Below are 14,839 nucleotides of genomic sequence, written 5' to 3'. Positions count from 1 at the left end.
GGAGGGGAAAGGGAAGGGCTTAGGTAAATGGGGAGGAAGTGCGGTGAAAATGGAGGGTAGGCGGATAAAAGGGCCAGTGGCACGTAAATCGCTTGCTGATCCGGCAGGGGAGCCGTGCTCCCGGGAAAACATGCTGGAGTGCTCCGCGGAGTCAGCTCCCGGGTTCCCTCCTCGAGAGCCTGCCCTCCCCCCGGCTCGCCACGGATAAGGGCAGGGGCGCGGCGGGGCCGAGCGAGGCGCGGGAGGCGGGGCCGGGGCCGCCCCGCAGCGGTGGAAGGGCCGCCCCGCTCCCGCCTGCCCCGCTGCGCTGCAGAGCGGTACGGCACGGCGCCGCGATGGGCCGCACGGTCGTGGAGCTGTTCTATGATGTGATCTCTCCGTACTCTTGGCTGGCCTTTGAGGTGAGGGGTCGGCAGAGGGAGGGACGCCCTTCCCGGTTCCACCGTGCCCGGCGCCCGGCCGGTCCCGCCGCCGCCTTCCCCTCGGAAGGGTCGCTCAAGGGCAGCTCGGCTGCAGGCAGCGCCCTTTGCACCCCGAAGTTACTTTTTCTCCCACCTCTGAGGGGTGCCTGGGCTTCTCCCTCTCGTGCTGAAATCCAGGGACACAGGGAAGCGTTTCCGAGCTAAACGCCAGTGCAGGAGTTTGTGCTGAACATTTTGCTGCGGGGGTAGTTTTCATGTTTATCAAGTGCGAGTGTCCTGGTCATGACATGAGCCTGACCTTTCCCTTACTTACCCCTGCTTAGACTTGGGTAGTCGTGACACGAATAGAGACCTCTCAGTTTTTCTGAGATCAGAGTTCTCTGGCAGCATCCAGGAAAGACTTTAGAACTAGCCCGAATACAACGGGAAAGTATTTTTCTGCACTGTTTACTGCACACAGCTCTACAGACATCTCTGACTGTGAATCCCTCACTACTCTTTCACGTTGCAGGCTCTCTGCCGCTACCGGCACATCTGGAATATTGACCTCCGCTTCCGTCCAGCTTTCCTTGGCGGCATAATGCAACAAACTGGTATGGAGTACAGGGAGACGAGCGGTGTAGGGAGATCCCTCCTTCACTGGCAGAGCACTAGTGTGCTCTAGGCCCTTGGTGTGTGCAGAGCCCACGCAGAGCCAGCTCTGAACTAAGCTGTGGCACCAGTAACATTAACTATAGGACTGTGGAGCTCCAAAGGGATTAAGAAATTCGTAATAAGGAATTTCACACTGTTGCAACTACAGACAGTCTGTGCCGAAGTTCATCAGTTCTAAAATAAAATTAATAATAGTAACTTCTTGCCATGGAGTGTTTTCCTAGAGTTAGATTTTAAACCAGAATTAATTAGCGGAACACTTGCACTTTGTAATAAGCAGCAAGGATATATAGTATGTTCTGAAACAGTACTCATGGCCTTAATTAGATCACCAAGACTCAGAATTCATAAATCATGAAGTCTTTACATTAGTTTACCAATGCATTAGTTGTTGTCTAGCTTAAAAGTCATCTGTTTGAATAAACATAATTCCCTGCTAGGACATTTGTGCCTTGATTTAAAACTGATTCGGCTTAAATGTTTGATCTGTGCAAAACTGAAATAAATCTTTGGAAAAGCCAAGTATGTTTCAATAGGCCAATGTGAAATTATACTATGAAATTATACTCTTCCTTAGGTATATGTGTGTACGAAGCATAATTTGTCCATTGTTGGTTTGTCCAGTGTCACTATAATACAGCTGGAAATCTCAGCAGAACTTTTTCCTAAAAGGTAATAAGCCACCAGCAATGTTACCAAAGCGAGGTGAATACTTGCTGAAGGATATGAAAAGGATGGCAAAATACTACCAGGTGCCTCTACGCATGTCTGCAGATGCCTTCCAGCATATCATGGGCACAAGTAAGAGTCTCAGCTGGTACTTCTTATCCCTAGCACTTCTGGTTCCAGTCCTCCCTATCAGTAAAGGCGAAGATGAATTCTCTGTGTGCAGCCTTTTCATGAATCTGTGAACAGCATGAAGTCTATGCCATTCATAGCCATGAAAGAAATTTCTGAAGAAATATGGCTGTGAATGATGCTGGGAGCATGGGAGGTAACTGTGGATCAACATCAGCTTTAGTGTACAGGCTGTGGGTTTCTCAGCACTGTTACAGGGGAGATAACACTGTTCTTAGGTAGCAGTCATGCAGACCACACCTGCTCCTGATGCTGTGCCTTGTCTGAGTGTTTCTCTGTCTCCTCATGAATCCAGACAGTCTGACGGCCATGCGCTTTATCACAGCCATTGACATGACAACCCCACAGTACCTGGAACCCTTGTCTAGGGAGTTCTGGATGCGGTTTTGGTCACAGGTCAGTATCTTATGCAGCCAGCTTCTTGACCCTTTCTATCACCCTTCCTGTCCCACATCATTCAAATGTGGTATTCCAGCAAGAGGAAGAAAATGTCTTTTCATTAAAAGTCAGAGCAGTAAATTAAGGTCACAGTGGTTGAGAAGCCACTAACTCATAATCAGCTTAATTTGCCTTCTTTTAGGTATATATGGTGGGTCCATCAGACTGCACAAGTGGATCAGTGGTTCATATCAGAAAAACACTTTAATACATTCCTGGATTAGGTGACTTAAAACCTTTTCTGATGTAATTTCTCCAGCAACTAGTATTGGGTTTATTTTTGTTTTCTTAGAAAACTTGCTTTTAAATACAGAACTGAGCTTTTGTTTCTTAAATATTGATTTACTTATTTTATTCTTTTACCAGCATGAAGATATCAGTCAGCCAGAGAATCTATTGGCTGTAAGTATCTCCTTTTTCTTGGTGCTTTTGCATTTTTGATAGAGATTTTTATTGATGACTTTGATCAGTAATAGACATAAAGACATCTCTGTCAAACGAACACTTGAAATATTGAAACATTTCAGATAGAAAAAATGGATTTAAATTCCCTTGCAGCTCTGTTTGGAATTTTTGGTGTTTTTTTTTTTTTTTCTTGTCATGCTTTACATTTAACACTCAGAACCAGAATAAACCTTTTTTTTTTTGTTTTTTTTGTTAATTCATGTGACAAGATACCAAGATACCCAGGCTGGACAATGAGTTATCTATTGATACTGTTTTATTAACAGCCATGAAAGTATAAATAGTTTCTCCAGAATGCATGGAGGTATTGCTGCTATATGAAATGTTCAGGTGAAATGCAACACAACTTTCCTTAGAGGGATGGAGCCAGGTTTTCTGTTAAGCTCAGTGCTATACTGCCCTTTTATATACCTGGAAATTATACTCTTGATGTATTTTCTTTTGCTGTTTTGATTTTGTTTATTACAATAAAAGCTGTAATGGCATGTAAGTTAGTATACCAGGAGATCCTCTTAAGGTCTCCTTCCTTCATTATTTCCTAAGTTCTTGGAATATGAAAAGAGAGGAGTTGTCCATGACTAGTGTCTCCTGTCCGATATCCCCCCATGAAATCTGAAACTTGCAGTCTTGCTGTTCCCCCCCAAGTCTAGTGCTTGCACTTCAGCTTCGTCTTAATGTAGCTTTTTCACCAAAATTTCAGCAAAGGTTTGAATTTTGCCTTTTTAAGAAGCAAGATTTGAAGGATATAATTAAAGTGTGGTACTTTCACCATGGTAGGCAGCCAAGCACCACATAGGTGCTCACTTGCTTCCTCCCACTACCCAGGAGGACAGGGGAAGAGGAAAAGAATAAAACCCAAAAAAACTTGTGGGTTGAGATAAAATTACTTAATAAACAAAAGAGAAGTGGAAGCAGAGTGAAAGAAAACAAAGAACCACCTATACATAGACTGATGCTCAGCCAGTTCCCAAGAAAAAGGTTAATCTGCCTAAAACTCACCAATTAGTGATAACTGCCTCCTCATCAATTAGTGCTGAGCATGACATATGGCCTGGTCTGTCTCTTGGGTTAGTTCAGGTCATCTCTCAGCCTCTGGTGAAGCCCCAGTTTATTCACTGTGTGGGGAGAGTGAATGGTATGCAAACACCATTCATCAATGGTCATACAATAATTAGGATGTTATCAGCATTGTTTTGGTCACAGATCTAGAAACACAGAATCATAGGAGCTGCTGTGAAGAAAAGTAACTCCATTTCAGCCAGACCCAATGCATAAATATACACAGAATGTTGTCACATAGTCTCTGCATCCATCATTATTTAAACAAAGCAAGGACATGCAGAACTTCAGCACCACCAACTTCATACTCAGAATGGTCTCTGCTTTAGTCACAGTTTAGCAGTCGATGAGTATCCCACTCATTCATCAAGGCAGAGAGGGAGGTGTCCCCTTGTCTGCTTGTGTCTGTCTTCATTCACTCCTGCAGCAAGTACTAGACTTTCCTCTCTTCTAGAAACTTGTCATCCAAAGGTGGGTGAGAGGTCTCAACCAATCACCTGAGTCTTTATAGGTGAATTTATTTTACACATCAGTCCAAAAAATTGAACTTTTTTTACTTGGTAACAATTCATTAGTATTTTTTTACTTCTTTATTTAGTCAGCAATAGCTTCACATAAATTGCTATAGCAGCAATGTATGGTCTGAGTTCTGCTCTGGTCCAATTAAATCCTTTTCCTGCCCTGAAATGGTGAGGACCAGGTACCAAGACACTGTGTAAATATTGCAGTATAAACACTGTGGCTACCAAGCATTTTGTTCTCCTCCAGTGGTACACTTGTTTAACCTCCTGTTCAAGCACAGTCAAAAAAAGCTCCTAATTTCCCTGATGTGTAAATAGGAGGAGGTACATGAAAATGTGGGTGCTAAACAAAAAAAGTAATTGAAAGAAAGAGTCATTAACACCTGCATGTGCAGGATTGCTTGTCCATGTGCAATATTGTATTTTTCTTTTTTTTTTTATTTTTGCCCTTTTTTTAATACTTTATTCAAGGGGCAATTGTAATTCATTGTTACCAGATACACAATGGACCTTTATATGTGGCTACTTTGTCTCATTCCTGTGTGGCAGAGGCTGAGGGGGAGTGAAAAAGATAGAGCAGTAACACCAGCAACTGTTTAACCTCTGTGATTTAGTGTTTTTCATGCAGTGTCACTTAACAGATTCCATGCGGCCACATTTGTCATACAAACTGTTTCTGTCTTGGTAGGCTTGTAGAGCGAGATTTTATTTTTTGTAACACCAGTTTGAGGTTTTTTGTAAGTTGTCTGATGAGTCATTGTATCAAAGGTTCTTCCTTTTTTTTTTTTCTTCAGTTTAGGAACTCCTGGGGGGAAAAAAAAGTGCAGATTTGGGGCTTGGAAGATTTAAAATGTCTCTTTTACTTTGCATCTGAAAGTTGTTAAATGATGAACAGGTTGGGAATACAGCAAGATAGTTGTGCAAGAAGTGCTTCAAGAGTATTTTGAATTTTTTTTTTGTTTGTTTGTCAACAGACCTTAGGTGATAATACTGAAGATTAATTTAATTAGAGCAGGGTAGGCATTAGAATATTTACTTTTAGAGTATTCTTAATTATATAATATTTTCACAGGTTGCCCGACAGGCTGGGCTGTCAGCAGAGCTCTCCCAGAAGGCACTTGAAATGATTTCATCTGCTACAGTGAAGGACCGACTGAAAGAGACAACAGCTGAAGCGCTGAAATACGGGGTGAGAGGCTCTCAATGGCACTGGGCTTCACAGCTATGCATTCCTGCCCTCTTAAGAATACAGGAAAGCAAGGAACAATAACGGAGATGATTAGAAAGCACTATATAGACTCCTTGTTTTTCAGTGTGGGAAAGCCACCTCACTGTTGTTGGTAGTTTATCTCACTGTCATCTGGGAAAACAAGGTTGACCCACTCAGCTCATTCCAGCTGGACAGCAACAGGATACCATTTACTGCTACTTGAAATAGAACTGTGGATTACAGTAATTTCATGACTATAAGGCGCACCCTTTTGACTAAAATTTTCCCCAGACCCCGGAAGTGCGCCTTATAGTCTGGTGTGCCTTATCTGATGTACAAAGTTGCGACATTTGCCACCCCGGAAGTGTGAGCCCACAACAGTCCCCAGCCAAGCAGAGCCCACCCGGCGGTGGCATCAAGCCAGCGCTGGGCCAGGGCGAGCCCACCGACATCGGGGCAGTGGCTGCGCGGGGTTGGGGAAAGAGCAGCGGCACAGCCCCGGCGGGGTGGCAAAGCCGCCCGCATCGGGGCAGCGGTGGCCCAGCGCAGGCCCGCCGGCATCAGGGAGGTGGCCCCGCAGGGCGGGCCCGCCAGCATCGGGGCGGCCGCAGCACGGGGTGGGGGAAAGCCGCCAGAATCGGGGCAGTGGCGGCGCGGGGCGAGCCCGCTGGCATTGGGGCACCCGGAGTGCCAGGGGACTCCCGGAGCACATGGGCAGCGCGGGGTTCCCAGAGCGCCAGGGAACTCCCGGAGCAGCGGGGCCCCCGGGACGCTGCACAGAGCAGCGGTGGACATAGCCCGCCGGGTACAGGCGGGCCCGGGGGCCAATGGCTGCCAGGTTGAGGCGGGGCCTCAGCCAGCAACCACGTGGGGGGAGCTGGGGGCGGAGCCTTGCTGCAAAAAAAAAATAGTCCGGTGCGCCTTATATGATCTACAAAGTTGCGAATTTTGCCGACTCCCGGGCAGTGCGCCTTATAGTCCGGTGCGCCTTATGGTCATGAAATTACTGTAATCAGGTTTTTTTTTATGCTCCTTCAGAACGGGCACACAGGCCCTGGAGAGTCATCTACTTTCAGATGGCTTCATTAGAATTGTGTTTAAGAATGAAGAAGATAAAAAGAAGGGGAGGAAAAAAGTAACAACTGTTGGGATTTATTCCTGAAGATTGATGATATGTCTGCAAGAAATTCTAACATTCTCTGTTTCATCTCCATGGTGTCAATAGGCATTTGGGATGCCTGCTGTTGTGGCACATTATGATGGGGAACCTCATCTGTTCTTTGGCTCGGATCGTTTAGAGCTGCTAGGCAGCTTTATAGGTGAGTCTGCCTCATTACATCACTTTGGTTTTATGCTTTCACCCTCTTGGAATGAAATACATAATGCAGCTGAGTTAAAAGGGCTTTCAAATGTTAAATAATGTTGGTTATCCTTCTCCTGGAATGAAACTGCTGACTGAAATCTGTCTCTGTACATTTAAAATGACCAAATGATCCTTTTCCAAACCAGAAGTAACTTGAGTTCCCCATCCTCTCTTGGAATGTTTTAAGGCTTTGTGCTCCATGTGCCATTCTCAAAATACTACTAAAACTCTTTAGTTCTCAAAATATTCATATGTAACCTTTTGGTATTGCACAGTGGCCTTGGCTAAGATTATGACTATGGCTGACACTGCTTTTTTTCTTTTTTTTTTTTTTTTTTTCATTCTAACATTTTCATTTTATATCTGTTCCTTCTTAGTAAAAGCATATTATTACAGCTTCCCAATCCATAACTTGTGCCTACCCACACATCTGTTTAAAAGCTGTTCATATATTGACCATCCTTCTTTTCATTTTTCTATTAACAGAATACACACTTTAAATTCTTTAAAAGATTGAAGTAGACTGTGATAAATAATAAAACTGAAGTCAATTGTTTGTATGAGTTAGAGGGCATTTGACTACTCATCTCTTAGATTTGGTGCTAAAGAGAGTGTCTCTAGAAAGAGTTATGCACATAATCAGCTCATGCATTTGTGGAAAACATTCAGAAGAAAGTATTAATGCAAATTAGCATCAGTCATAGGCTTAAGCAAGGGAAATTTTTGAGGGTTTTTTTAGTCTTCTGGATGAATTTCTGATTCTATAAAATATTCTCAATGAACATGAGAGTGAGGAAGACTACTGAATACTCACTACAGTAGTCACTAATACTGACTGGAATGGCTTCCAGTCTCAACTCCAAGGACTTAATCAGATTTTCCTTTTGGTTCTCTGACTCCACAGCCTTGCACTCTTTTTTTGCTTTTTTTTAACCCCCAGCCCCTCCAAAACCAGTCCTAAAAAGAACCAGTTTCTCCCTCTTGTGGAGTACCCCTGACCTGCAGAATGTCTTATCTGTAATGGAGGAAAATAATTCTTCTGCACAGTTTCAGTTGTGACTAGACAGTGAAAGATTTATGGAGCTGGCTGAAGCATACCAAAATACAGATATAATTCTGTATTTCAACACCAGTAGTTACCTTCACAAGAGTAGGAACAGTAATCCTGCTGCAGAAAAATGACCAGCCAATCACTTATATGGATTACATTTTAACTGTCTCTTTTGTGCTGGTTTGTTTTGCAGGTGAAAAATGGCTGGGACCAGTTCCAAGCCCCAAGCTGTGAAAAGTCCCAGGGAAATATATAGGAAGCAAAATATATATGTCAATCTTCACTGATTATCTGAATGTATTCAACTTTATGGAGAGATGGCTTTCTCATCCTTAACACTTTATTGCTTGGTCTCATCTTTAATTTTGAAGAATTTTAAGGTTTGTCAGTAATACCAGCCTGGTGAGGTGTTTACTAATACAAATGTGCTCCCTTTCTTTTGGCATATGAAAGATTAACATTAAAGATTTAACTTCTTGCAAAGTGAACATTCTTCTTTCCTACAACCACCACAGTTTTCTTTCCTTTACCCTAAAAACATGAGGATTACATAGCTACTGGACTGCGATCTCTGGGTTTTTCATGCCTTCCTGCTTGTCCTTTATAAACACACACACACACCACACACAACCTAAGAGAAGCTGGCCACATTCTCCTTTTATTTTAAATCCAGTGTACTACATAGACATAAGACGCACAGGCTAAGATATTAATGCTTCCTTTTACTTTGCATCATGGCAGCTGGAAAGGACACAATTCAAGCCCAAAGAAGAGTCTAGGGAACCAATAAAGTCTTTTAAAAGGAACTGTCCCCATCCTGAACAATATTTGATACACCTTTCTCTGCAGTGACTGATATTTGAGGAAATCACCACACACATGCATTCTTGGGCACCAACCCCAAACCTTGCAGGGGTTTTTAATCAATGCAAGTTTTACAGTCTTTGGAGGATGGTGGTGAACACCACTGTAGGTTCAGCTGGTAACTAAAGAAAACTGTTTTGCTTCCTCAAGGATGCCCTAATTGCTGCCTACCCAAAGGTGATTTAGATATGGCTGTGAGGGAGTTCCACTCATGTAGTCTGCAGTGGGAAAGGTTGCAAACAATAAAATTAAGAAATTTCACACGGAAACAATTTGTGCCTGGCCCTGTATCAGGTGAATTGGAGTAACACACAGAAATTTAATTTATATGAAGTCTGATTTTTCAATTATTCCACACTTTCTGATGCATCACTGAATGAAACAGCAGCAGCTGGGATTCCTTTTTTGTCTTTTTCTGAACTTTAAGGTAAAGCATATTGATGTATTTTCACTGGAACAGCAAATCCTGGAACAAAGCATCAGAAAAAAAAATCTGTATCCTTCATGTTGTTACAGCTATAAGTGTTGTGGGAGTATCATTTGCTCCCCCATCCACAATGTTTACTTTTTTCAGCTCTTCAGGAAATACCCTAGGACTGGAGGAGTTCTTCCTCCTTTCTACCAGTGCACCCATTAGTCTTTGGGCAAATTCAGCCTAGAACTTAAGGAAATCTTTGTGAGAGATAAGACAAGTTAGAATGACAAGAAAGTAACTATGCATGTAGGTGCCATAGGTTTCTTTGAGTCCCTTGAAGCCATGTTAAAGAAATTTTTGACCATTTCTCCTCTGAAACTTGCTAGTCTCCAATATGTGCTATCAAACTGATTCAGAGGTTGTGATAAAATGGAATGACTAAAACATCACTTTAAGACTGTAGTGTTGTCTCAGGAGTGGGTAAAATGCCCTTTTGTGGAAATAATGAACTCTGGTAAGGAGCTGGTGAGAATTCAAAGAACATCTGGAAATAATCTCACAGTGAAGAGCAGTCTCCTGAAACTTCGTTCTTTGAACCAGACCAACTGCAAAATAACCAGCTTGTGGCAGAATGTTGTTGATTTGGCAAATGGACCACAAGACATGGATCTTACGGACTGCAAATACAGTCATTTCACGACCATAAGGCGCACCGGACTATAAGGCGCACCTCTTGGAGTCAGCAAATTTAGCAACTTTGTGTATTATACAAGGCACACCGGACTATAAGGCGCACCTTTTTTTTGCAGCGAGGATCTGTGCCGTGTGCAACAAAGTAACGAAGTAGTAATGCCTCCCTGCCCACGCTGCTCCCGGCATCTGGGGCTGCTCGGGGCCACCCCCCCATTGCTACTCGGCGCTCCCGTGGTGCCGCCCCCCTGTGCAGCTCTCACTTCCGGGTTGGCAAATTTCACAACTTTTTACATTATATAAGGTGCACCGGACTATAAGGCGGACTTCTGGCTTCGGGCCAAAATTTTAGTCAAAAGGGTGCACCTTATAGTCATGAAATTACTGTGTTTCACAAACTTATCTTAAATGCTCTCTGACCTCCTTCAAATCAGTGGAAAATCAGTACTAAAATCACACCTAAGCACTACTGAGATACATTGCTTATTGCCTGTAACAGCCACCAGTAAATGCAAAACCACAGCCTTTGCATTTGTATCAGTGAGTTTGCAGATTGTTGCAATTCTGACTCTGTACCTGTTTTGAGCAAAATTTGCCTGTTTGGGAGCAGAACTCTGAGGGAGTCCTGCCCCGTTTAGAGAACCTTGCTCCTGTGTTACAGAGCTGTGATGTGAGCACAAGCTCTTGGCAAACACTCTGGGGGTGACCCCAGTAATCAGTGGCTGGCAGCTGCAGTGTCATGCTCAGTTCTGATCTTTGTTGTAGCACAGACTGAAGCAGTCTCAGTGGTGAGTACCAGCTCCCCTCTCTGATCTGCTGTGGCAGCAGTGGCCACCACCACATGGAGCTGAACTGTTCACCTGACTGCTCTGAATGCCACAAGGTGGCAGGGCAGTTAAAACTTGAGTACTGATGATCTAAACAGCAACAATAAAAATGACCAGCTATTCAGGAATATATAGGAATAGCTGGAAGAATTTTCTTCCATAAAAATGATACATCTACTCAGCTATATACTAAACTAGTTCCTGAGAGCCTCACATCCCCACCACTTTCTAGGCAGCTATTTAGCTGTCAGGCCAGAGAAGATACCAGGCAAGGAAAGGGACATTGAGCAAAAAGAGAGACTCTCAACAACACAGGCAAAACAGGACTATGAATTCTAGGGAACAAACCTCAAGCTGTGTTCCCCTTTGCTCTATTACAGACCTCACCAGGAAATCAAGTCCCACTTCCCATGTCTGGAAAAGCTGTGAAACTGGCATGGACAAGTAGGTCCCACCAATGGTAGGCTGAAAGCAAATAAGCAAGTGTACAGACAGGCACAACAATCAGAAAATTAGCAACAGAAAGAGGTTCTGTAAAGTAATGAAAGTATAAAAAGCAGAGGTTAGGCACAGAGAAAGGTAGGTTGCATCTGAGCAAAGGAAACTGAACAAAGACAAAGAAGAGAAAGAAACTGTGCCTAGATTAGGGCAGAGTGCAGAATCTCAATAGGAAATGCTGTTCCCTGAGAGGGAGAAGGCAACAAAGAAAGGGAGTGCTTAGGTAAGTAAGACAGGCCAGAGTTGCTGGCCATGGAAGATCACTTGGGGAGAAAGGTAAAGGACTAACTGTTAGCTGAGAAGCTGTACAGCACTGGCTGCACTGTCCCAGTGAGGCAGGGATGGGTAGGGGCCCATGGCCCTCCTCCCCCCGTGTGCATTACCTGTGCTCCTCACCCTGCGTGCAGCAGACAGTGCTCCAGCGCTGACATCACACACAGCACAAAATGGAGGCCTGCAGAACAAGGGCACCACTTTAACCTCCCCCTGCAAGCACCTTCCTGCTGCCCTTTCAACCCTCAGCAAGCAACACTCCAAATCAAGCCTCTCTCTTTTCTCCCATCCTTACCTCTGTGCAAGTGAGAAGGAATATTTTAATAAAAGCACTTACTGGAATTATGGTGCTGAGCCTCTGCTTTGCTGCCTTTTCCTTTTCCAGTGGAGCCAGCAACACTGCTGGAAGGAAGCAACCTGCTTCCCTAGAAGGGAACCAAGCACAGAACAATACAGAAATAATCAAGAAGGTATCCCAGGAGCTGCACACATAGCTGGTTTTACCCCCAAGTTTTCACAGACCTGTGGCTCATTCACAGGTAAGAGTGGAAAGGAGTGCAACCTATGCCCAAATTAACTAGTGTTACCTTCACCTGTTTCTCATTCCATCTTGAAACATGAGGAAAGTGACTGCTTTCATTTAATTTAAAAAAAAAAATCATCATCCCCTGGCTCCAGACAATCTGAATGCCCTATTCCAAGAATACATATCTGTGAAGCAGCCTCTAATCTTACACTCTCACAGTGTTTCTCTTCCTTCTCCCTCTGACCCCTCCTTGAGAGTCCCACATCTGACCTCAGGGTTTAAGGAATTTGCCTCTCATCACATATCAGCAAAACTGAGGATTAAATACTTGCAAAATGCACAAATTAGAAGCATTATTTTGCTTTCTGTAATCAGCTTACATTCACCATACACATTTCTCAACACATGAGTAAGATGTTTTTAACATAACAGACTTCTTAAAGCACTCTACATTTATTCTCAGGTGGTCGTCCATTCTACCCATTCTATGGTTAAAATTACTAAATATGGTAATTTCATAACCAGTGTAGTTCGTGGGAGTTTATGTTGCATCAGAACATAAATCTCTATTAAAGTCTTTTCTTTAAGTCAGAGGAAAATGGAAAGAGTTTGAATTAAAGAGTTGTTATTAGTGTGGAATGTGCTAAGGGTAGTCATGGGCAGGTGAAATACCTCTAATGGCTTATGTGCCCACCATTCACTCAGCAAAGTGAAGAAAGCTAATGAGGGATTCCTGCAGTAAGATGGAAAGCTAAGATGCTTTTTCGAGGAACACCTTTTTTCTCTTCTTTTTTTTTTTTTGACTTATATGTGATCACACCAGTATTTTCTAGGGAACAGATGAGAGGCAACTATTTTCCAGCATTTTTTCCAAGGTAGACTATCCCCTTTCCCCGTGTCCTTGTGTAATTTAAACTGAGATTTAAAACCAAAACTAGTAAATCACTGCCAAATGCTGCTAAACTGTGGTTTTAAACAACATGAATTTACAATAAGAGGGTTCTTCTCTATTTTGTTTATATCCCAGTTCCATTACGCTGAAATTTAACTATGATGTATGTTTTTTGTAGGAAGTGACTAATAGGCCAAGTAACTACATAAAAATATATCTAACACAACTGGTAGAGTATAAGTGTTAAGGAGAGTTATAGCTGAATTTTTATCCTGCCCTTGAGGCTAGGGGGAAAGTCACCTCTGCCTCATGTGACATACACTGGCACATGAGACATGTTGGTGCTTTAAAGTCAACTCAGAAAATATTTTGGCAATGCCAGTTCTCTGTGTCATGATCTGAGAGCATAATGACCACAGACTGCTGACTTTTTTTTTTTTCTTCTAACTTTGCTCTCTCAATCTGAAAGGCAAATTGGAGAAGCCGAGAATGTGTAGATGGTTAGGAATACTGGATTTATTGGCATAGGATCTAGATTCACAGTGGCTTGTCTTAGGTTTCTCCATTAAAAAAAATCTGTTTGGTCTGATTTTACACAATGTATTAACTGTGGCTGAATACTTACTGGATAACTCAATAAAGGACAAAACTAAACCACCAGGATACTGCTCTCTGTCCCCAAGGTTGTAAAACCTAAAAGTTATGTTGAACTTTACACTGCATTTTCTGCAATGATTATTCTCAGTGATGCGTATTAATGATTTATATACCATGAGACAACAGTCAGCAGACAGAGAAAATATCTGTGAAGAGAAGCAGAAGCCAATGGAAAGCTTCCATGCCTCCAGCATCCACAACAAAAGAGCAACATCTCACAGAACAGAAATCTCTGCAGATTATCTGACAGTGTCACATCTTCAATGCTGTTGCTAGGATATATACAATTTTAAGCAGGGATCTATCAAGCCACTCCTGATATCTCATATATGGCAGCTATGGAGACTAAAACTAAGTTGGCTCCACTTTCTGACTCTTGCAATCTTTACAAAAAATCCTTTTTCACACAATTCCCATAAAGATTTCACAGTTCATTCCAACCAACACTCTTCCTTGCCATACACATAATCCCTAGTATCTCTTACCACCTCAACAAGCTCCTATTCCTCTTCCAGCAACAAATGTTAAATGTTTTGCCTTTCACAGTTTCTAATAACTCCTCAAACTTCAAAGCTTAGGCTTTTTCAATCGTACTTTCCCAAATCTTACACAGACTCATTCTCAGAAACAGACTGAAACTGATTTAAACTTCCCCTAATTTTAGCTTAAGGCTGATGCTCAAGAAGAGATGATTCAATCCAAACCAGTTAATTTTAACAAAGTGAAACACAACTGCAAACAGGTTCTGAGATCAGGGCAGGTGATCCAGCTCCACAGCAGGAAACACAATAGTTGCCCCTTCTATAAGACTGAAGAGAACTGCTAAGGACTATAATCATCTCTGCACTGCGAATGGATCCAAGATGATTTTAATCAACTATGTCAGCTTTAATCAAGTACTAGACTAAGAGCCCAACCTTAGCAAAAAACTCTCAGTGCAGGTTAGCTTCCTGATTAGCCACCTCCTCAGGAGCATACTGCTTTGTTCAGGAAGCAGTTCCTATAATCCCATATCCAAACTATCTGGTTTATATAGGGACTGCATTCAGAAATAGCTCTCCACAGAAAACACATAAACACTTTAATTCTTTGTAGTCTACTGTAACTCCTTTTGCAGTATGTACAGCACTATTTATTCATGGCACTGAAGCATTCT

The 14,839-nt window shown here is 42.7% G+C and overlaps 2 protein-coding genes across 13 annotated transcripts in view; one reads left to right on the top strand and one right to left on the bottom strand.

Annotated features, from left to right (window-relative positions):
- The first annotated feature begins 260 nt into the window (after nucleotides 1–260).
- On the top strand, nucleotides 261–8,524 carry GSTK1 (glutathione S-transferase kappa 1). Its single transcript, XM_033051651.2, has 8 exons — nucleotides 261–401; nucleotides 934–1,015; nucleotides 1,749–1,877; nucleotides 2,230–2,330; nucleotides 2,739–2,774; nucleotides 5,490–5,606; nucleotides 6,853–6,946; nucleotides 8,235–8,524. The coding sequence occupies exons 1-8, from the start codon at nucleotides 336–338 to the stop codon at nucleotides 8,273–8,275; spliced, it is 666 nt and encodes a 221-aa protein (XP_032907542.1). The 5' UTR covers nucleotides 261–335; the 3' UTR covers nucleotides 8,276–8,524.
- LOC116992225 (rap1 GTPase-activating protein 1-like) overlaps nucleotides 3,076–14,839 on the bottom strand; it is a 51,590-nt gene continuing 39,826 nt past the window's right edge. For 6 of the 12 annotated variants that reach the window (XM_033051644.2, XM_033051643.1, XM_033051645.1 and 3 more), the window contains 3 exons: nucleotides 11,946–12,032; nucleotides 11,732–11,789; nucleotides 8,674–9,371 (listed from right to left, as the gene is read on the bottom strand). In XM_033051644.2, the coding sequence (XP_032907535.1) occupies nucleotides 9,275–9,371; nucleotides 11,732–11,789; nucleotides 11,946–12,032 (242 nt within the window). In that variant the 3' untranslated portion in view covers nucleotides 8,674–9,274. Of the gene's footprint in view, nucleotides 5,223–8,673; nucleotides 9,372–11,718; nucleotides 11,790–11,945; nucleotides 12,033–14,839 lie in introns of those variants that run through there. The other 6 variants (XM_033051641.2, XM_033051638.2, XR_004417020.2 and 3 more) reach the window with 6 other exon arrangements.

Source organism: Catharus ustulatus, chromosome 2 (assembly GCF_009819885.2).
Source record: "Catharus ustulatus isolate bCatUst1 chromosome 2, bCatUst1.pri.v2, whole genome shotgun sequence".
NCBI lineage: Eukaryota > Metazoa > Chordata > Aves > Passeriformes > Turdidae > Catharus > Catharus ustulatus.
This window is presented reverse-complemented; position numbering and strand designations above follow the sequence as displayed.

Coding starts and splice junctions, on each gene's coding strand:
- GSTK1 (XM_033051651.2), top strand. CDS start 336: ATGGGCCGCACGGTCGTGGAGCTGTTCTATGATGTGATCTCTCCGTAC. Junction 1,878..2,229: donor CCAGCATATCATGGGCACAA/GTAAGAGTCTCA, acceptor TCATGAATCCAG/ACAGTCTGACGGCCATGCGC. Junction 2,331..2,738: donor GGATGCGGTTTTGGTCACAG/GTCAGTATCTTA, acceptor TTCTTTTACCAG/CATGAAGATATCAGTCAGCC.